Here is a 23,014-nt window from a genome sequence, read left to right on the forward strand (position 1 = left end):
AGCAGCAATGTAAATCATCTGTCAGAATAATCTTACAGGGGAATAGAACTGACTATCAATAGTGAATGGGTGTGCAAACCCAGGAAATTTAAACTTAAATCATCTCCACAACTAATTATTAATTGAAATACTGGAAATGAGCATCACTTAAGTCTGAAATATCAAAAATTAATAAAATGGGAGAACATGGCATTTACACTGTAGATCATTTTATTCAAAAGAATGCAAATTATGATAGTATCACATCGTTTGCAAAGTGCGACAGAAAAAGTGTTGCAGAAGTGTAGTGGAAGTTTCAAGTGCTGTGCTTCACTTTAAGGAATCAGTAAATGTGCGCAGCATAATTTCACCTATTTCTAAGCAATAACAAAGAACACAGTACTGATATCACTGACAACAAGAAATAAAATTCCCAATAATTCACTCTAAGAAAAACTGACCATGGCTAATACATCCTTTTCACAGCACTCAATTGATTGGGGAATTCAAGGTGAGGACTATTTCTTAGCATGGGAGATCATGCAGTTTGAAACCAAAAATTACACAATAATTGCTTTTATTTCATTTCGCTGCACAACATGCTGTTAAATTCTAATGATTTCAATTTGCATCATGTGACGGTTCTCTCAGCAGCAGCTGTCCTATAGTGTGTTACGTACAGCTTTCATTGAATTCTTAGGTCTTCTCACCTTGCCTTTCGTACACATCAAAGCACTGGAAAGATTCACATTGAAAATAGCTGAAATGAAGAAAAATGTCCCCTTTCATGTTACCTGTAGGAAGGCACAAGAAACAGACTATAATGTTCTTGAACAGTCCACGGGTGTACTGTAGGTCCATAGTCTCCAATAGGCACAATATTTCGGCAGTCAGACACGTCACCACCGTCAAGTGGGCAGACGAACTGAGCCCCGGAGGGCTGGCAGCCGTCTTGAATCCCCTCCCCTCGCGAGGCATTCTCTCCGCGGTCCCGCGCGTCAGCGGCCGGTGAGACGCTGGCATCAGTGTCATTGCCTTGTCCGCCCTAGTCGCCCATTTGTTTCCTTCGCTGAGTGTATTAGTTAGACTCAATGCTAGTTCCCATGCTGTGCTGAGGTTGTAGCCGCTATCTCATGAGGGGAGGGGATTTAAGACTGGCACCAGCGCTCAGGAGCTCAGATTGTCAGCACATCCGACGATGGCAACATGCCTGATTGCCGAAATATTGTGCCCATTGGACACAATGGACCGGCAGTACAACTGTGGTCTGTTCAAGCAAGAAATACACCGTGTTCAACCCCATGGACATACATGCTCAAGCACATTCGGAATCCCTTGTGCCATGAGTAAAGGAATTTTTAACGCTATTGCACTGAGTGGAGGAGTTTTCAAGTACAAGGACACTTCTCTCGTACTAACCCAACAAGATATTAGCTATGGCATATCCAGTGGTTTACAAGGGGGGGGGGGGAGACCACTGCAATGTTGGCACTTTCAGTGTTTTTAGTCTTCAATTGTTGGTAATTTTTCAATACGCTCAACAGACGCTGCTGTTCTGTTAAGTTAGATACGTGTGTCTGAATGCAACTGCATCACACAGCATACATTTCAGTCTCAAAAACACAGCAGATAAACACAAGGTAACAGTAATTTTGCCCATTAGCATCAGTTATGTCAACTATGGGTGATCCCCATATTTACCACCAAATAACAAAAATGGCACTTTAATTTGAATTATACATGTGGAGATCAAAGAAGCAAGTAAGTGTATTATTCACTGATAAAAGCATATGCATTTCCTTTCACTACTCAGTATTTCCAACATGGCACTGTTGTTTTAGTTAGCCCTCTTTGAGGTGTGTGACATTGTTTCCAGCTCTGGCAGAAACAAATATGCGACAATATTTTTCCTTGTTCTGTAATGCCAAACAATCAACAAATCTTCATCATAAACTGATACTTGGAAAGAACTAGTAGTTACTGGCCAGTGGATACGGACAATGTTATCACTGCACAATTAACTGAAGACTAATAAAATTTAATACGCCACTTCTAGTATTTTTATGCTCACTGAATTAATCATTTAGGCTATCACTTGCCATTTCTTAAACTTTTTTCCACCAGACTAGCAATTTTTAAATTCCCATAACTGACATGCTACCTAGCAATACTGTCTTCTCTACACCAACAGTGTCCCTGAGTGGAACAAACTCATGAAACCCATATGAGTGGTCGATCTAAGTTTTCAATTATGTTTCTTGAAACTCCAAACCATAAACACCATTTCAGACAGGCATGTAATTTCAATATGGCAAAGATTCTTACAGTTAATGGTCCGACATTCCTAGTGAAAATTTAGCTGCGAAATTTCATCAATTCCGTTAACATAGCTGCCAACCTTGGGAAGTGGCTGTCAGTAATCACATTGCAAATATGGAAGTGGGTTCTCCAATTATTATTATTTCTTTACTTTCTCAGACGTTAAGTCTGGTTAAAAATGGAAAGTGACGCGGACCTTGATCAAGCGTCACTTCCTTTTAACTGTACGGTATATGTTATATTGCATTTAGGAACTTTCGGGTAATTGAACATGTATCAATAATTACGGATTTCTGTAGTTGTATGTATAAGTTTGGATGTAGCTGTATTGCATTGATGTACTGGTGGATATTGTGTGGTATGACTCCTGTAGTTGATAGTATAATCGGTATAATGTCAACTTTATCCTGATGCCACATGTCCTTAACTTCCTCAACCAGTTGAATGTATTTTTCAATTTTTTCTCCCGTTTTCTTCTGTATATTTGTTGTATTGGGTATGGATATTTCGATTAGTTGTGTTAATTTCTTCTTTTTATTGGTGAGTATGATGTCAGGTTTGTTATGCGGTGTTGTTTTATCTGTTATAATGGTTCTGTTCCAGTATAATTTGTATTCATCATTCTCCAGTACATTTTGTGGTGCATACTTGTATGTGGGAACGTGTTGTTTATTAGTTTATGTTGTATGGCAAGTAGTTGATGTATTATTTTTGCTACATTGTCATGTCTTCTGGGGTATTCTGTATTTGCTAGTATTGTACATCCGCTTGTGATGTGATCTACTGTTTCTATTTGTTGTTTGCAAAGTCTGCATTTATTTGTTGTGGTATTGGGATCTTTAATAATATGCTTGCTGTAATATCTGGTGTTTATTGTTTGATCCTGTATTGCAATCTTGAATCCTTCCGTCTCACTGTATATATTGCCTTTTGATCGATGTGTGGCTGTGTTAGATGATACGGGTGCTTGCCATGTAGCGTTTTCTTTTTCCAATTTACTTTCTTCGTATCTGTTGATGTTATGTGGTCTAAAGGATTGTAGAAGTGATTATGAAATTGCAGTGGAGTAGCCGATGTATTTATATGAGTGATTGCCTTGTGTATTTTGCTAGTTTCTGCTCGTTCTAGAAAGAATTTTCGTAAATGGTCTACCTGTCCATAATGCAGGTTTTTTATGTCGATAAATCCTCTTCCTCCTTCCTTTCTGCTTAATGTGAATCTTTCTGTTGCTGAATGTATGTGATTTATTCTATATTTGTGGCATTGTGATCGTGTAAGTGTATTGAGTGCTTCTAGGTCTGTGTTACTCCATTTCAATACTCCAAATGAGTAGGTCAATATTGGTATGGTGTAAGTATTTATAGCTTTTGTCTTTTTTCTTGCTGTCAATTCTGTTTTCAGTATTTTTGTTAGTCTTTGTCTATATTTTTCTTTTAGTTCTTCTTTAATATCTGTATTATATATTCCTATTTTTTGTCTGTATCCTAGATATTTATAGGCATCTGTTTTTCCATCGCTTCTATGCAGTCGCTGTGGTTATCTAATATGTAATCTTCTTGTTTAGTGTGTTTTCCCTTGACTATGCTATTTTTCTTACATTTGTCTGTTCCAAAAGCCATATTTTTATCATTGCTGAATCCTTATGGTATCTTTAGCAATTGGTTGAGTTGTTGATTTGTTGCTGCCAGTAGTTTTAGATCATCCATGTATAGCAAATGTGTGATTTTGTGTGGGTATGTTCCAGTGATATTGTATCCATAATTTGTATTATTTATCATGTTGGATAGTGGGTTCAGAGCAAGGCAGAACCAGAAAGGACTTAATGAGTCTCCTTGGTATATTCCATGCTTAATCTGTATTGGCTGTGATGTGATATTATTTGAATTTGTTTGGATATTAAGTGTGGTTTTCCAATTTTTCATTACTATGTTTAGGAACTGTATCAATTTAGGATCTACTTCGTATATTTCCAATATTTGTAGTAACCATGAGTGGGGTACACTATCAAAAGCTTTTTGGTAATCAATGTATGCGTAGTGTAGTGACCTTTGTTTAGTTTTAGCTTGATACGTCACCTCTGCATCTATTATCAGTTGCTCTTTACATCCGTGTGCTCCTTTGCAACAGCCTTTTTGTTCTTCATTTATAATTTTGTTCTGTGTTGTATGTGTCATTAATTTCTGTTTAATGACTTAAGTTAATATTTTGTATATTGTTGGTAGGCATGTTATGGGGCGATATTTAGCTGGGTTCGCTGTGTCTGCTTGATCTTTAGGTTTCAGATAAGTTATTCCATGTGTAAGTGTATCAGGGAATGTGTATGGGTCTGCAATGTAACTGTTAAATAATTTAGTTAGATGTGAATGTGTTGAGGTGAACTTCTTTAACCAGAAATTCGCTATTTTATCATTTCCAGGGGCTTTCCAATTGTGAGTAGAATTAATTGCTTGAGTGACTTCATGTTGCAAAATTATCACTTCAGGCATTTGTGGTATCATCTTTTGTGTGTCTGTTTCTGCTTGTATCCACCGTGCATGCCTGTTATGTTGTACCGGATTTGACCATATGTTGCTCCAGAAGTGTTCCATGTCTGTTATGTTTGGTGGATTGTTTATTTTAATGTGTGTGTTATCTATTGTCTGGTAAAATTTCTTTTGGTTTGTGTTGAATGTTTGGTTTTGTTTCCTTCTATTTTCACTTATTTTGTATCTTCTGAGTCGTTTGGCGAATGCTTGTAATTTCTGCTTCTTTTCGTCTAATTGCTCTGTCGCTTCTTGTCGTGAGATTTTACCTAACCTTTTTTGTTTTTTTTCCCCGAGATTTCATTTCTTATAAATTGCGTTAGCTGTCCGATGTCTTTTCTCAGCTTTTCTATTTTGATCTGTAGCCTGTGTTGCCATGCTGGTTTTGTGGGTTTCTTCTGTGTGTTGGTTGGTTCTGATCTCTGCCTAGTGTGTATATTTAGTGTATGTAGAATTTTCCGGCACTTCCATTAGCAAGATCACTCTTACGTAGCACAAACACACAAATAAGTTAATGGTTTAAATTAATATACATAGCATTCACATATAACATTGGTCTCTAATATTAATAAGCCGGAAGAAAAGTTAAGCTTCCACATATAATGTCGATCTTTTTTGTGCGTGCTACACTTTAAAGACACATCACAGAAATGTGCCAGTAAAATTTTTAAAGTAAATTTCTGATCTTCTGGGCTCTAAATTATTCTAAATGGTCGTCCTCAAAGAGTTGATTTTGAAATCAGAGTCAAACACTTAGTGATTTAAGAAATTCATCGTACATTCTCGCACATAGCTCATCTTGCACGAAAGGAAATGCTTTGAATGGAACACTTTTCAAACCACCATTCGCAGTATTTTCCCACGACCTGTTAGAAATAGGTTCGTTTCAGCAGTTGCAAGATAGTGCCAGATAACAGCCGTCACCGCACTTGCACAGCTACGATGACATAGGAATCCCATATATATGTTCGTACGTGTAAAACATTAAAAGATCTTACATTATTACGCCATAAAAGAAACAAGACCTCAGAGGATACTTCAACTTTTTTGAACCATACGAAAATGCGTAATTCGGCTTAAAATGCACATTCTAATGTAAATTTTCTTGGAGTACCAGAACCGTATTATCTCATGTTTGGTTCTTTATTATGGCATAATGCCATACGTGCACTTTAAATGCAGCGAACAGTTGAAACTAGCCAACAGTGTGATTAAATACTTCATTTCAAATAAATTGACTGCCTCAGCAGAAAAGATTAATGAAAGCCAAACCTCTTTAGCAAACCGGCAAAAATAACTTCATTGTTCCGCAAAGCGATTAATGCTCGACTGTCAGAAAGGTGGAAATAATGTAGTAACATACTTTGGCCTTCCGTAATTGTGTGAACGTATTTTAAATTAATTTTATAGCTCCCGGCCACAAAACGAGAGCAACAAATGAAGAGGAAACAACAAAATAACTGAACGTAAACACAGGTCACGTGAACCCACCTCCCCACCACATCTCAAACTTCTCTGTGCATCAGCCCCGGATTTACAATTATTTCCGAACTGGGGCAATATTAAGTAGTGGCACCCAGCCACACTTCTGTAACCAGAAGCGGGAGAAGATACTACTCATACGCAACTCAACTGCGCATGCGCAAGAGCCCACCCACAATGAATCTAATTTAAACAGTTGTCGCATCACGCTCATTGGAGGCAATTTGTTGTTATGAAGCATTGCAGTCTTCCTAAAGCCTTTGACACACTTTGCTGTCAGCAGACACTTGGGTGAGCACTATTTTTTTGTTGTATATGGCGCATTTCCTTGGCAACTTAAGTTTTATTTTCGTTTTTTCTCTCTCGTTCATATTTTGCTGCTGCAGTATTATTCTGCAGTAGTGGGATACAGTGACATCCTTTGTTAGAGTATTGGTTCTTACCAGTCAAAATCACAAACATTTAACTGAAAACTAAAACAATGAAAAATTCCCGGAATTCTAAACAATTCCCGGGTTTTTCCCAGTTTTCTCCCGGATGAAAAAATTCCCAGGTTTTTCCCGGACTGTATACACCCTGTATAGTTGTGGGGTGGGGGAGGTGGGTTAAGAGTTTAACATCCCATTGACATAGTCATTTAGAGACAGAGCCAAAGCTCTGATTGAAAGAGGGCAACCGATTTCCTTCCCCATTGTTGACTACAGGAACAATTTTGCCATTGGTTGGAGTGATTTAGCTGGAAAATTTTAGAAATTAGAATTGTGTTTTAGGCCTTTAAACATTATTTAAGATACTTTCTGGCCCTAAATAAAGAAGATTTTCTAGCAATTAAAACAATTGAAAATGAAAACCAGGTTACATGGAAAAAGCTAAAAAGGTGCTTTACAAACATTTCTGTAATTTACAAATACTGCAAAATCAATACACATCTCTCAAATTATTAATTAAAATTAAAGTGAAACATGTAAACAAAATCCACTTACATCATGAAATGAGATGCCTGTCTTCAGTGTTTTCTACAAACGTATTTAAGACTCTCTCATCCACTGCCTCTTCTTCCTGGATCTGCATCTACTTCAATAATACAGAATCTTCACTGGTGACATAACAATTTTCTCTTGAGTGATTATCTTGTTGCACTTTTCGAAGCCAGAGTCTGATACTTTGAAAACTTATTTTGGTAACATGTTCTTCCTGAAGGTAAATGGTTCATTTTACTGATGATCAAAGCACTCCAAGCTTCCTGTATTCATCCTAGATTGTAATTCAGTAACGTTTTTCCTAACAATATTAAAAACTGTTGCAGGCAGCAGGGCTGTGAGGAGTAAGCAGTAACAACCATAAGCTTGCTCAGTGATTGATACTTTTTAATCCCTTATGCATCATCACACATGGCAGATAATTTGCACCAAGCAGTATCAGCTCTCTTCTTCTTCCATCATTCCAAAGTCATTCAAATGATCTTTAAAATTTTTTTCCTACAATCATTCAGATTTTCTTTTCCTACAATACCTAGAACTTCCAAGTCTTAAGAAGTTGTCATGTAGTGGAAAATTTCCTCTGACATAATTACACGAGTTAATGGAAAAACTTCTGACAACTTCATAAAAAATTTTACTACAGATTTTTCAAGCTTAGTATGATGAATGTAGCTTGTAGTGTCCACATCAATGACAATACCTTTGTCCCCTTTGTGATACCTATTTTTCTTTTAATTTCAGTTCCAGCAGTCTACCAACACAGTCAAATCATAAATAAGATTTATGGACACTACGACAACTGAATTGATGTCTCTTCTTTCAGAAGGGATAGATTTGGTAAATAAAGGTTATCACGCAAGAAAGGAAGGTATAGCTTAGTTACTGGCTCATTTAGAATAGGCCTCACTATAAATAAGTGAGAGTTTCCTTTTTTTAATTTTCCGGATTGAAAAATTTTGCAAGAGGTTCCCACTATTCAATTATTCTTTCTATTGATTGTAGCAGAGAGTCTATTTTATGAGGTTTAATGTCACATATTTTGACAATGTTTAAAGTAGACTGTCCTTTTGAACTCTGAGAAAGAAAATATCCATTACAAATTCCTCAACATCATCAAAATACTGTGGGCTTTTCACACTTTTATGCAGCTAAGTGAAGCACGGAGCAGGAACAAAAGTGAATTCTTATGTGTGGTTGAACTCTCGTTAAAAGAAAGAGGCAAAAGCAACTCTTATGTCCCATTATTGTATATGCATCATCACATGCAAATGAAATGCAGTTTTTCCAGGAAATTCCTTCTCTTAGCAGTTCAGCAGTCAAGAGATTAAAAATTCCTTTGACAGGATAGTATTGTGGTGGACCTCTTTCCCTGTTTAACATCAAAGTAACAATTTGACAATGTTCACATCTTTAATGTCTGTGCTACCATCAGCTGCAAGATAAGAGGTTTTCTTTTAAGTATTCTACTACATTACGAATTGTTCCAGATAAAGAACAACTGTAGTAGTTTTTCTTCTACAACTTTTTTTAGCGATCTGAGAATTGGAAACATTGATTGGAATAGTTGTGAAATATGATCTGCACAAGAAAATGTGCAGGCCGTGTTCTAAAATAAACTAAAAAGCTCATCAGCATTGGTGACAGTTTTCCTCTGCAGGTTTTATTTGAAATAATGACAGTGATGCATTTTAAGACTTAAGGTTTGTTAGGTCCACATCTACTTTAGATAAAACATGACTACCCCAATCTTAACGACCACCATGCTTTATAGAAACTTCTCTTAAACTGTACAAAATACATGCTAGTCTGATTTGAGTTTTCCAAACTTTACCATTCTTTACTATACTGTTTCTGAACTTTCTATCCAGTTGTACATTTTTTGTTACACTGCCATCCACTGCACCAACACTTTGACATTACACAATATTACTGTCCGAATGGTTTCACTTAGGATATCTTTCACACTGCTCAATTTCACATTACCATTTTTGTCAGGCTTTTCTTTACATACACTTAACTGTTGCTGAAGGAACCAAAAAGTAATCTCCTTACATCTTTAACAAAGTGTTTTCATTTTCTAAATGGAGAAGTATTACTACCAAAAACAATGTAGCGATTACTGAAAATCGCGAGTCTATACACAATGCACACAGATGGCCTTCGGATGTGTCCACTGACACACACTAGACAGACATAATCTGATCACTCAGAATACCACGCGAAACTCTAAGGGGACTGTCCGATTTTTTTCCAGTCATTCATTTGAATTAAAAATTCAAGACAACTCAGGGTTCCTATTTACTAGGTAATCGTTTGTTATTTATTATATAATTTTTGTTCTCTTATGTAAATAACACAGAACTATACTCTGATGCATGTGCACATTACTGCCACCTAGTTCGCCTGTGCAGATTCACAGATGGTTACAACTTGTGCACGGGGATGACATCAATTTTTTTAGTCCCACCAATAGATGGCTCTCGCACTAGACCTATACCTCCATCATTTGCAGACAGATTTACTATGTACTCTGCAAAGAGATCATTACTATCTATAAAATATTTTAGCAGCACATGACATGGCTGAAAGCAAACAGTAACTTTCAGATTTTTTAAAACATAAAATCTGTAGTATTCATTTCCGTAATTTTTTAACACCTCTGTAATGAAGGTGATAAATATATAGTAATCACTGACAAAGTTTGCAGCTGTGCATTAACAAGGCAATTCCAACGGATAACTTCTTGGCTACTACCAAGTCAATCATCCCTCACCAGGACAGCATAATGACACTTCTCCATTGTGGAATGTAATGACTAGTGAACCATTTTAAAATCCTTAAAAGAATTTGCGAACTTCCATATCATATCATACACGACATTAACATATTTAATCCACACAGCATTATTGTAAAACAAGAAGCAAAATTTTCCATAACGTTAATATCTTCCGAACAATGTCTAAATACTTTCATAGCAAAGCTACTGCTACAAGAGGTCACTGACAGTTACTCACCAACAGCTTTGATGTTTTCTTGAAGGTCTTCAATGTTCTGCACTATGATGCTCATTTAAGGACAGCATGTGTTGACACTTCAAGCTCAAACTCTGATATTATGACTGGATTATTAAGTAGTTATTTATCAAAATTTTTGGAGAAACTACCACCTGTCTTTCAATTTTTTTCTTTCATCAATGCGTTGCAAACACATTGTAGTAAGAGACACCAACAAGAACTGCACTTTGAAGAGGTACCTTAAAGTTTTTGTACCCCCATCACTAACAAATAACTGGAGGAGGATTGCAAAAGTGGCACTAACTAGCATACTGCCATTCATATTGGTACTGGTCTTAACTCTTGGAGAAATTACTTAAAATTGCATTTCAGCACTCTGGAAAAGGCGTGTATCCAGTACCAGTTCACAACTTAATGTTATGAAAGCCGTTCACTTACTCAAAAGGAAATCCACAAATGCCGATTTTTCTTTACCTTGCTAACTTTTTCCTTGTAGAATGCAATGCAAGACAACTGTACTCACTTTCTCTTGCTTGCTTTTGACCATGTAGGCACATATAATTTTTACAGCCCATGTTCCATGACGTCTGACAAATGGAGGCTGTGGTATGGAGTGTTCTCTCATTTTACAACAGGTTTTTCTATATACTTTGCACATAAAGGGGAAAAATTACAATCTGAACACTACTTGGAAAGTAACATTACTAGGGCCTATACATTTAGATGTTAAAAATACTTTAAACGTGACAATATTTTTAATTTTAATTAAGTTTATATGAAGATGAACAATATATGGTACACATGAATGTTATGCAAGCTGCTAAAGAAGCACAATACACAATGAGATTCATCCTCTAGTTGTCCATTACAAATGACAGAATTATTACGAAACACTACTGTATACTGGGAAAATGAAAGCTCCATCTCACAAGGCTTTAGTCCGGTAAATTCACAGTAGGCAAGTTGCTTGCTCACATTGATACCCCCTTCTCGACAGCCAGCTAACATGTTTGAAATTTTGCACTTTGAAACCCAGTTTGTTTCCAATCATCTGAATTTATTTTTTAAACATTTGGGCTGTAGATCCACTGACAAGTTTTCTCTCTATGTCATGACCATGCTGAACTTCTCAGGAAACAAGTTAGCCGATACACAATGCATATATGCCACATTTAAAAAAAAAATTCTGTGTCACTTTAATTTCCATAGCATCCCAATTGACATTAAATAATCTTTGTCTAGCTACAGAGGCAAAACCATCCAAATTTCCATGGAATACTGGACTGCTCGAACAAAGTATGCAACCACCTTATTACTGTTGTGTCTGACAGTGGTAACATTTGATTTTTGGTCTTGAATACATGAATTATTGTTGGCAATGTGCGTAAAACGACCTGCCATTACCTTTGTATATGCTGCAACATACACTAACATTGAAATATGTTAACTTCACATCACCTGGACACTAAATTTGCACTCCCTCATTAAATGAACTTTCAACCATCATGATAGCCATTTCTTGGCTCAAAAGAATGTTTTCTGCTCACTTCACAATTGTTTCAGCACCGCAATAACAACATACCTAAACTTCCTGTCTGTAGTCTCAAGTTCCACCAAACATGAACCAGATTTTCTCATTTTCACACCTGGAACAGATCTTTTACAGTCTTTGTACCACTTTTTTTCTTTAAGTCGAATCTTTTGGAGTGTCAAGATTTCACCATCTGGAGAAAAACTTCATAAACACTGGATTCTTTAGCTTAGAATGTCAGCTGACAAATGTCCTATACAAATCTTCAGAAAATGAAAGAACAACCTAGAACTGCATCACTAATTAAAAGTTTTTTTCCCCTCATAAGATATGAAACTTGTCTTCCAGTGTTGTGTAACTTGAGATCGCTGTTCAGCCTTTATTGCTTTCCTATATGGTTGACAACATGTGTCCATACAAACTAAAATTATCCATAAATTCTGCAACATGCTGCTGCAAATGATAACTTATTGTTGCTCTTATGCATTGTAGTATCACCTCACACTTCAAAGCACAAGAAATTTGTGAGTTGGAAGGATGCAACTTGGCTATAGACAAGTACCCAGCTTCTATGGTGAATGTGACTGACAAGATGAACACAAGATTGTAACCTCGTATGCAGATACAGAATGACACACAATGCCTTTACGGTAGCATATATTTTATCTAATTCAGCAGTAGTTCATTTCAGTAAAAAACAAAGAAATGAACATAGAATAATGTTTCAACTAGACATTTGCATAAAAAGTATTATGCAAAACCCCGAGACCTTTCCATTACTACATGATTTGATTTGAGTCCCTATCGCACAGAAATCAATGAAGGAAGTTATGGACATAACATCTCAGAAATAACAATGCTTTAAACAGCTGACCTAAAATTATATTAACTACTTGGTGCTGAATGACACGTGACCAGGAAAAACATGGTTTATGGTACATCAAATTCTTTTCATCAAATTCTTTTCATGAGAAAAACATACTTGAAACTTAGGATATAGCCAACCTGCTCACTTAGAAAGTTTACTGAAAATGGATTCAGTATGAGAAAATTGACAGCATTTAGATATGAGGCAAGTAGCAGTAATCTCAATTTTGAATCAATTTGATATCCTTGCTATACATATGAAGGGGAAATCAGACTTTCCCCATCTTAAAGTATTGTGGCTCTATTAATGCTGTCCATAAGCATTATAAAATGTTGAACACAGCCAGCGATTATCTGCTTTGCAATATAAAACAAAATGTACTCTGCTTCGAAGTAGCTAAAGAATCAATTAGATGGAGAGATCATGCACACGTGTGTGTTCTCTGGTAATAGTGTATTTCATTTCCTTTAATGATCTATTGGTTTCACGTGTGTCACATTCTCCAGGTAGAATTTTTCACTAAAATTTATTAATATGACAACCCTCCCTCTAAAAACATTTAATAATGCTATAATGTTCAAAGTTAGTTCATGGATATACTGTTTTGGTTAATATGACCAATTTGTTAAGATGGAGTGGGATCTGGATGTAATTTTATAGACCAACAGGATAATCTGCAACTTGTTAGGCTGTATACAACTTGTTAATAATAAAAGTGTTTTTGTCTTACTGTGATTCATTGAATCTTGGCACCATCTTCTTTATGTACTCATACCTTCATGGATAATATTTTTATTTCCTTTGAAGAACCATTCACCTCGGAATTTAGTTGCACTCCAAAAAAGATCTACTCAGTCCACAAAACAATTGTGTGCAAACATCTGGAGTCTCATTGGGGAATAGCCATTGGCCACCAATTTTTCATGCCTTTGCTGTTGTGTGCCGTTTTCACAATGAAAGCATTATTAATAGTCTCATTAAGGTTAGAATATATTGTTCTATCTTTGCCGACATTGTTTCCCAATAAGTTTTTTTTCCTCTTCTGTCTATCGATCAAGTGTCAATGGCCCTTTAAAGCTCTGTTGAAATTTAGTATCATAACTATCTTTGTCGTCTCTCTGGCTGAATGGCCATCATAATTCATCTTATTGATAAGTACGGCTGTTTTGACAAATTGCTGTATCAAAATGAACTACAAATTACTGTGTCTGTTAGCACTGTGGACATTATGACTTTCCCATGTAGTTCCTAACAGTTTTCTTCTTAGCAGCAGCCTTACCAAACCTTAAGAAGTACAAAAAGTGGCAGAACTTACACTCTGACCTCTTAGATCCTCAAATCTTGAAGTGCTGCAGAAGCTGACAAAGTTGCAATTCTATTGCCTGTTTTCTTAAAACAGTATTTTGTGCATAGCTGACAGAACTGCAGTAGTTACCCAAATCCTCACTTCCAGAACCATTACTTATTATCTTTGCATCCAAGATCATTTATGGCTCAACATCAATTGGCAATGTTCGTTACAGTGAGTATTCATTAACTTCAAACTAAACTGTGATACTGCAGCAGTTGAGAAACTCGTTGCACACTTTGCCAAGACATTCCGTGCGAGGAATGATAGAAAACACATCAGTTGTTTAAAAATGTCTAATATGTAAATAAATCCTCAGCAAATGCGACAAATGACAAAAAATAAAAACTGGTTCTATAACCTGAACATCATGTACATAATATTACTACCCAATGCAAAATTATTAAAACTGTCATTTTGGTCACGAAGTTTTTGCAGCTATGGACATCTGCCAACTGCAGACTTCACAGATACTTAAAATTGCTAGTGTGTATAAATGTAACCTGTTGAACCAGAGTTAAATCAGTTATCCTATTCGAAATGTGTCTTCCTGCCTCAGATGCTTTGCTTATTATCCTTAGCAAATACACATCACATTGGTGTAAAACAAATTAACTGTATGTCACTTCTCATTCTTGGACTCATCAACACAGTTTGGAGTTTCACTATGTAACCTCTAACCCTGTAATAGACAAAGTATATTATCCTATAGAGAAGACAAGCGTTCCTCAGACTTTTGCATGTAATACATACATCATATTGGTTACATCCAGACCAATTATGAATAAAGTTCATCCAATTTTGTCTTTTCCCCATGTTCACAGCAGAACTTTAGTACAATGTTTGGTCGATCCTACCACAATCCATTGCAAATTCATCGTTTGCAATAAGTTTTTAAAACACTGATGGATGTTTCTGAGTGGCACTATGTTCCCTAAAGGAATGCTTCAACCATTAAATTTGTGTGTGTGTGTGTGTGTGTGTGTGTGTGTGTGTGTGTGTGTCCCAGCCACTTTGATCAGACACTACAGAAATATGTAACTACAAAAAAAGAAAAAAGGAAAGGATAAACCATTACTACTTCCATCAATATTTATCATGATTATTCACCTTGCAGTTAGAGACTATTACTGCACAATACAGAAGTTTCACTCACTCAAGGTTCTCTCTTGACCTTTGTATCAATTTTTTACTGTTGAAGAAACTGACTGCACAGAGAAAATTCAAGCATTTTAAGGCAAAGAATAGCTTTCCACTCAGTGTGAATTTTTTAGAGTTCCAAAGAGATGGAATAAATCTTTAGAAAGACAAGTGAAATCACACAGATCCTTTCCACACTGTTCAACTACTATTAACAAATACACCAAAAGAAGTGCATCTATGAACTTTAAACAAGAAAGTAGTTATTTATGTTTGGACTATCTCATGTTTTATATGTTCCAGCATTTTTTACTCCCAAAACAATTTCAACAGATCACTGTATAAATAAGGCACTATGGTTCTTACGTGTATTTGACCACCACCCAAATGGAATCTCGCCTTTGTGGAGAAAATCAGAAGTAAAATTATCTCTCTTCATAGTTTCCTGTCATTTGTGCACTATTCCATATTCTGCACCTTCTTCAGTAATACACTGCAGCATTTCTCCTGAGATTCTATGAAGCACTTCGACACTATGCACATGGATGTCTCAGAAGTTCTTCATATTACCATTAAGCTGAGTATGAAGTTATAAAATATTGCCACATGAGATCTGAGCAACAGAACAAACTCCACTTCATAAGTTGGCATGTTTGACCTATTATACCCAGAATCCATACATTCTGTCTTTGGTACCCTTTTCAGTACTTCTCTACCAATCTGACACAATTATTCAATGACTCCTCATGTGTGCTATGAGAGTAGTTCTCTTCAAGGTACACAAATCCAAATGTTCATATTGAGTTCTTAAACAGTTTCCCAAAATTAATTCATGCAATTCAGGGAAAACTAAAGGTGGGTGTGGCATAAAACAAAGTTTTAGAAATGTCAATTTAACTCTCCCTTTATTTTCAGGTACATTTAAATTGTTACTTCATTAGGTTTTCAAAAATATCTTCAAGGGAGCATCTGGTCTGCATTTGGAGGGTTCAAACCTTGTCTCTGTTGGCAATAGCAGTGCAAATATGTTTCAGCATCTGACCCAGGGTCCATGGATAATTGGTATACCTCAAGGATTTAAGGCAGCCCAATAAGGAAAAGACCCAGGAGCTAAATTAAGGTGATCACACCCTGCCCATCTAACCCATGTTAATTTAGGCACGTATTTGACCCATTTCTGAATAAAACAATTTGATGCAGGACCTTAATATTTTTATTGTATGTTACATGATGCTAATAGAGTCAACTGTACTAAAATCTACTTTACCCATTTTACAGTTTTTAAGAAATACTTTTTTTTAAATTAACAAAAATATTAAGGTTTTTTGCAGAAAACATTTTATGGACTTCCTAAAGGGGGAATATTAATGAATGTAGTACCATAGGTGACTTTTTACGTTATGCAGAGTCTCAGAAAATATAGTTTCTGATATAATAGGGCATATGTACTGAAAATTTTAGTGTGCGGGAAATTGACTTTAAAGAAAAAAAAATTTTGAAATTTGTTACTTACAGCTAATTAAAACTGTCCTGTTGCATATGATGGCCCTTCTTTGACCTCTAGCAGGTCTTCCAGCTTCTTTTTCATCTTCCTGGATGTTTGTCCTGCTTTCTTGTCCATATTAGATGCAGACATGTCTGCATCGGCTATCCTCATTTTATCGCAATGTTGTGGCCCAGTGAACGTATTTTCACCAGGATTAATTCCCTGCTTTGAGTACCCAACACTTTACAATATTATCACAACTGAATCTAATAACAGCATCATGAACTCTTCGTTTCGTTGTATGCATGTCTACAAATACAGTTTTATGAAGGCGGTTCCAAATTATGCTGTTGAAACATTCATTTGGGTTCTGTGTTTGCCCATGCAGACATTTCCTTAGAAGTCTCAGAAAATAGGTTTAATTGCTGTAATAACAGCAGCAGGAAGAGAATGCTGTTCAGAATAAGATTCTCCAGTTGCCCGAGCCCTATTGTATTTGCATCACAAATTTTCTCCTGATGGACACAATCCATGACATGGCTTATCATCAGTAGATGACTTACAGAAGAATATGGTCCAAACATCTCTCTTCATTACCTCCATATTTTCTTTATTTCTCCCAATTGCCTGCCCATAGTATAGCTGCAAGTTTTCTATTTCAGTTTTAGTTAACCAACTCTGTCCAGTCAACAATTTTTTCTATCTTTAATTTTTTTCCTCTCATAGCAACAGTCTTCTTGGCCTTTTTCCCAAATGTTTTTGAACATGGCCTACACATTCTATTTTGCTAATAATGGCATCTCCATATGGGTTCGAGTTCACCACATTGTTTTATGTCTTACTGTCACCGTCACCCAAACATTTGGTGTACCGTGCGCCTCTTGTTTCTACAGAGCGGTGAAATATATGTTGTACTCCATGAACTTCCATACCACCACTTGTTCCTCTAAAATTAGCCACACAGTTGTGTTCTTTATGTTCACTGACTTTATAACATTTGCAATATTTAAACATTATCTCCACAGCTAACACTTTACCAGTGTCTACACTGGTGGCAGTCACTACTCCATTCAAAGAAGTATGTCCTCTTTTCTGCCAACTTCTATCAAAGGCAACTGCAATATCCAAACACCCATCATTTTCTTCCACTGCTTACCTAGCAGCCAGTTTCATGCTTTCCACACTGACCCCACAGAAAGCTCTCTAATATTGCAGTCAGTTTTTCATATTTATTTGGTGGTTGATGTAAGTTCATCACTAAACAAAATGTTCTCCCTGCAGCCTCGCCCTTGCCAATGGATTGTAAGGCGTAAACTAATCTAGTATTGATTTCATGAGGGCCACTTGCATGAAGTTTTGAAATTAAATCTGATAATATTCTCAAATTTATAATGATGTTACTGCACCCCTTGTCACTTACAGTAAATTTGTTTTAACTCTCTTGAAATGGAGAGCTTCTTAGATGATGCACTTTTACAAAATTACAATTACAAAACATTGTTGCCATGTGACCTAACCTCTTGTACAGAAAGCTTTCTAACTTTTTTCCTCTAAATTGTAGTTTCTTGCAAATGCCTTTAAATTTCGTCATCTTCAATAAACACAACAAAACACAGGTAAACAAACACTGAGTGCCGGGCGTGAGTCGTGCTTCGGTAGCTCAGATGGCAGAGCACTTGCCCGCGAAAGGCAAAGGTCCCGAGTTCGAGTCTCGGTCGGGCACACAGTTTTAATCTGCCAGGAAGTTTCAAACACTGAAAACTTAAGTATAACAACTACTCGCAATCACACTTTAACAAAACTAACAGCTTGTTTGAAAGCGTGTTGTTTACAAACAGCAGAAAGAAAAGAATACCGACCGTTTCATTCCAAAGATAGCCAACACACTCTTGAGTAAAAAAAGTCCCTAACGTGCAATGTTGAGTATATAAAGATTTAAAATATATGCAGAAAAGTGGCCGACAGGAAAGTGGGCATGGCACAAACACACGTGGTAAGAAAAGGCTCTTTAAGTGCTCAAAAAAAATAAATAAATAAATAATTTTTTTTGGCAAAATCCTTTTCAGAGTACTTAAATAAAGCCTTGATCTATTGAAATATGATGAAAATCGATTTTTTTCTATCTGAAGCACGGTGTGGTCCCCTTAAATCATGTTGTCCCCTTAAATCATGCAAGCATGGTGGCCTCTGAAGATCGCTCCTCCTCAAAGAAATGAGATGACGTTCAGGAAGGAAAACTACTGTCATCCAGACATAATGCTCAGAAGTGACCATAACTGCCTTATCATTCTCTCAAACCACCCTTGTGGATTCATGCCACTCCAATAATGCATGTGTTGTTTATTCACAAATCCAGACAAATGAAAATTCACTCGTCACAGAAGACCACATGGCCATTATCATGAGGCAGTCGATCAAGACTCGTGCAATTTTCCGTGCAACAAACTTCTGTGGGTCAAGAGTGTGCACCATTGCCAGTTTGTATGGATGACATTTCAACGCTTTATGAATTATTCTCACTGTGAGTTCAGAAATTGCCGTAGTAGTTTTGTGTGTGTGTGTGTGTGTGTGTGTGTGTGTGTGTGTCCATCCATGCGCATGCAGATTGCTTAGGTTTCCAGTAGCCATAAGTGTGCACTCGCATTTTCGATCAAACATGACCTGCAGGCCTGATAAACTGCTTCCTGAACACACACTGGGTTGTGATGACTGAATGGCCATTGGAAATGCGGTCACCACAGTGAATGCACGCTCCTCAACTACACGACCGCTACTACACAACCTTTTGAAAGTTAGGTCCAGCCCTTTTGAATGCATTCCAACCCACATAACAATGAACTATGTGGTGCATGCTTCAAATAAAGTAGTTCCCACACAGCACACTAAGTAACTATATCAACCAAATCACCAATGGGGTGTGCTTATGAAGGCTACAACTATAGTCTAACCTGAAGAGCAAGAAGCACCGTGGGGAACAGTTTCCTCAAGAGAATTCAACTGCTGTACATGTGGTACTAGGAAAGCTTTCCAATGCAGCCTTTTTATTTTATTTTTTCAAAGTAATTTCCACCACACTGAGTACACCTCTCCAGCCTCCAAAACCAATCCCTAAAACAGTTCTCCCACATTTCTGTTGGGAGTAAGGCTCACTTGTTGTTCCATGCTCTCTGAAGGTCATCATCACCCAAAAACTGCACTCCTTTCAGCTTCTTTTTCACATGCAGGAACAGTGCAAATTCACAAGCAGCAATGTCTGGACTGTACGGTGGGTGCTCCAGAAGTTTCAGTCTTGTACCCCACAAATCACCTTTCACAATGTTATACACATACTGAGATTGTCCCTTAGAAAACTACTTTAACGTCTCCTGGCACCATGTCACCTGCTCTTCCATCAGTCTATGCAGTGCCCGGACACAACAGTCTCTTTACTTGCAAATGATCATGGCAGAATCTAAATAATTCCTAGAGCATTTGGCCCTAATGTATCCCTATTTGCTTATAGGTCACTCTTATCTTTGTCTAGAATTTTCATCATAACATCTACATTTTCCTCCATAACTGATGATCATGGCCTTCCCACCTTCAGAGTGACATTTCTTCTTTGGAATTTTCTGTACCACTTGAATATAGCTGTACGATGTGGACACACAAACATTCATTTCTTCGAAGCACTGGTCCATGTTTAAACAATGTGCAAAGTTTCACTGCAAAACTGCCTGAATCTCACTTTGTGACCACAATGCTTCCCACTTCAAACTAACCCTGCTAGTGAATGATTGCACCCACAGACTTGGCAGGCAAGTATGAAGTATTCTCAGAACACAGCTACAATAAGCCTCCCGTGACTTCTTTTAGTGTCATATTGCAAAACGTTACTAGTATGCTTTGTAAACAAACACTTTGAATGTTCTCCTTCTAGCAGTGTATGGTGAAACACCTAAAGCTTTTGTGTGTACTCTCTTTACATTAGATTACTTACTAAACGCCATATGGTGAAAAGACACCCTCCTCAACTACTGGCACTGATGTTCCTGCTATCAGCACTGCCTCTTAACCAGTCCCTTAGAATTGCAACAACACTGTGGTGTTGCTACTTCAAATTATGCAAAATGTTCTTGTGATCGCAATAAGCAATCTCCTAAACCTAACTTCAATTGTGGGACTTACTTTCAACGTCTACACTATTATTTACATTTGTTTTTGCTAATTTATGGATTAGAGGGTTAGGTGAACTGAGTACGTTGTTTAGCGAAGTTCACGAATAAGAAAATGGACGCAATGAAAAATAAAGTATTTTCATTGAAAATAGTGTTCATCCATTACTAGTGCGATTAGTGCTTGGTCAAAGAGATGGTACAGAAGCAACGTGCATAGTACAGACTTAAAAAGGCTGCAATCTGTGTAAAAGTTAACATTACAACTGTAATGTCACATTATAATGGCAAAATAAAGCCAATGGTTTACAGACATCAATAAAGAGGACCACAGAGAACTGGTTGGAAAACAGACAGTTTCACCAGATCACAAAAATGAAGATTTTTTGTATTGACCATTGTCAACATAAAGTAAGGTATTGCTTATAGGGAAACAGAAGCTACACTTTCTATCACAAAGATGTTGCACACAAGCACTTTCCAAAACAGTGTGCTCACTAAAGTGAAAGATACTAACGGAAGTAAGCAATTTATAGAGTAAGATTTTTTATACGGTCTTCATTTTTCTGACTAAACGTATCCCGATTGACTGGAACTGAAGTTTTTTTATTTTCACTACTTATAGATCCTGTTTTAAATCACATCAATATTTTAATTCTTTCCTACTACACAGTAAGTCACTCTACAACGTAATTTGAACGAACATCTTTCTGTATTTAAGCTGTTAATACATTTAGGGGAAAATGTATCCCCATTTGTCTGAATGCATTTTTGCTGGAAAGGGGCTGGTATATCCTAATGGAATTACCTATTTTCATTCCTCCGACATGGCTGCAGAAGTGTGGGGATTTATTCTCAGTCTTCAGTCTACCAACTGACTACATACTGGAACGGCTTTGACGCATTAAATCCCTGTATACTGTAAACGTTTGCAAATTTTTTGGTATTGAGTTTTAAAATCCTTGAACCTCTCCACGAACAAGACAAGCAGATTTAGCGAATTAAATGGATCAGGAAAGGTGCGATAGCATCAATACAATAATTATTTATGGATTTACATTTATTAATAAAAAGTTTGTCAATAACATAATCATTACAAGACTATTCCTATTTAATCAGAACTGTTCTCAATCATACTTAAACTTAAAAAATCTATTTCATAATGAAATAAAAGAATCTACTGATTATACCACCAGTAGGATACTGAACGTTAATTTAAATCAGTGAATACAAATTTCCACGCTATTTTAAATGTGGATACTGATTCAATTTCAGGTTGAATTAAAGTTAATTTTGACAGCTCTGAACCCTTTCTTGACTAAATATTTCTCCAGAAGAAGAACGTCATCTAATAGAATTAGAAACATCCATGATTAACTTTTACTCATCAAATTAAGTTACCTATGAAATATTACACACTTTAAAAATGTGAAGCCACATTTCAGTTGTGAGAAATCTTCCCACTTCATAACATGACTGCAGCCATAAAACAGTACACACAGAAGTCATTTAACAAAGGGGAAGTAGCTCTATTGTGAAGCACGAAGTAGTGAATCTACTGTGTCTTTGTACTCTGACACCTTTTTGTCCAATTATGTCCCCTAAAGAATGGAATGTGCCACTGAAGAGTCAAGAAAGGGTTATGGAGCAATCCACTGTTGGAATCTATGTCCCTAGTAGCGCCGCCTTTTTGAGGGGTAGTCACCCCCCCTACGGTCAGCACCCCCAGGGCCCCAGCGGCTGCGGCTGCCTGCCGCAGGACCCCCCAAATCCTCCCTCAAGTCACCCCGGGCACCTTCACCGTAGCGACTTGCACCTCTGTCGTAAGCATCCATAAAAGCCTTTGGATCCTAAGTGTAAATATGACATTTCACAACAGGGTTTCGAACATCACGGAGCGTCCACCAGCACGGTTAGCACATAGAAAGAAATGAGAAAATTTTCTGTTAGATTCTTCATTAGGAAGATCCTCATTACCAAATTAATTCTAAGCCAAATTCAGAGTTACACGAATAACTTGTAAACAGCTGAACGGAAATTCAGACCAGAAAATTGCCAAACACAGAACTGTCACATACATCATGCTATTAGTGATACGAGAGAAGCTAATGCTTTATATGGCTAAAAATCTGGACGGTAATTTGCATACAGCTGGTAAACTGAACAACAGAAACAATTGGAACACAAGAAA

The 23,014-nt window shown here is 36.8% G+C and overlaps 1 protein-coding gene across 5 annotated transcripts in view; it reads right to left on the reverse strand.

Annotated features, from left to right (window-relative positions):
* Positions 1 to 23,014, reverse strand: part of LOC126260230 (hrp65 protein-like) — a 176,911-nt gene that overhangs the window by 83,909 nt on the left and 69,988 nt on the right. The window contains exon 11 of one of the 5 annotated variants that reach the window (XM_049957534.1): positions 21,866 to 22,664. The exons of 3 other annotated variants lie outside the window; for them this stretch is intronic. In XM_049957534.1, coding sequence (XP_049813491.1) covers positions 22,497 to 22,664 — 168 coding nt within the window. In that variant the 3' untranslated portion in view covers positions 21,866 to 22,496. Of the gene's footprint in view, positions 1 to 21,865; positions 22,674 to 23,014 lie in introns of those variants that run through there. One more of the 5 variants, XM_049957533.1, reaches the window with a different exon arrangement.

Source organism: Schistocerca nitens, chromosome 5 (assembly GCF_023898315.1).
Source record: "Schistocerca nitens isolate TAMUIC-IGC-003100 chromosome 5, iqSchNite1.1, whole genome shotgun sequence".
NCBI lineage: Eukaryota > Metazoa > Arthropoda > Insecta > Orthoptera > Acrididae > Schistocerca > Schistocerca nitens.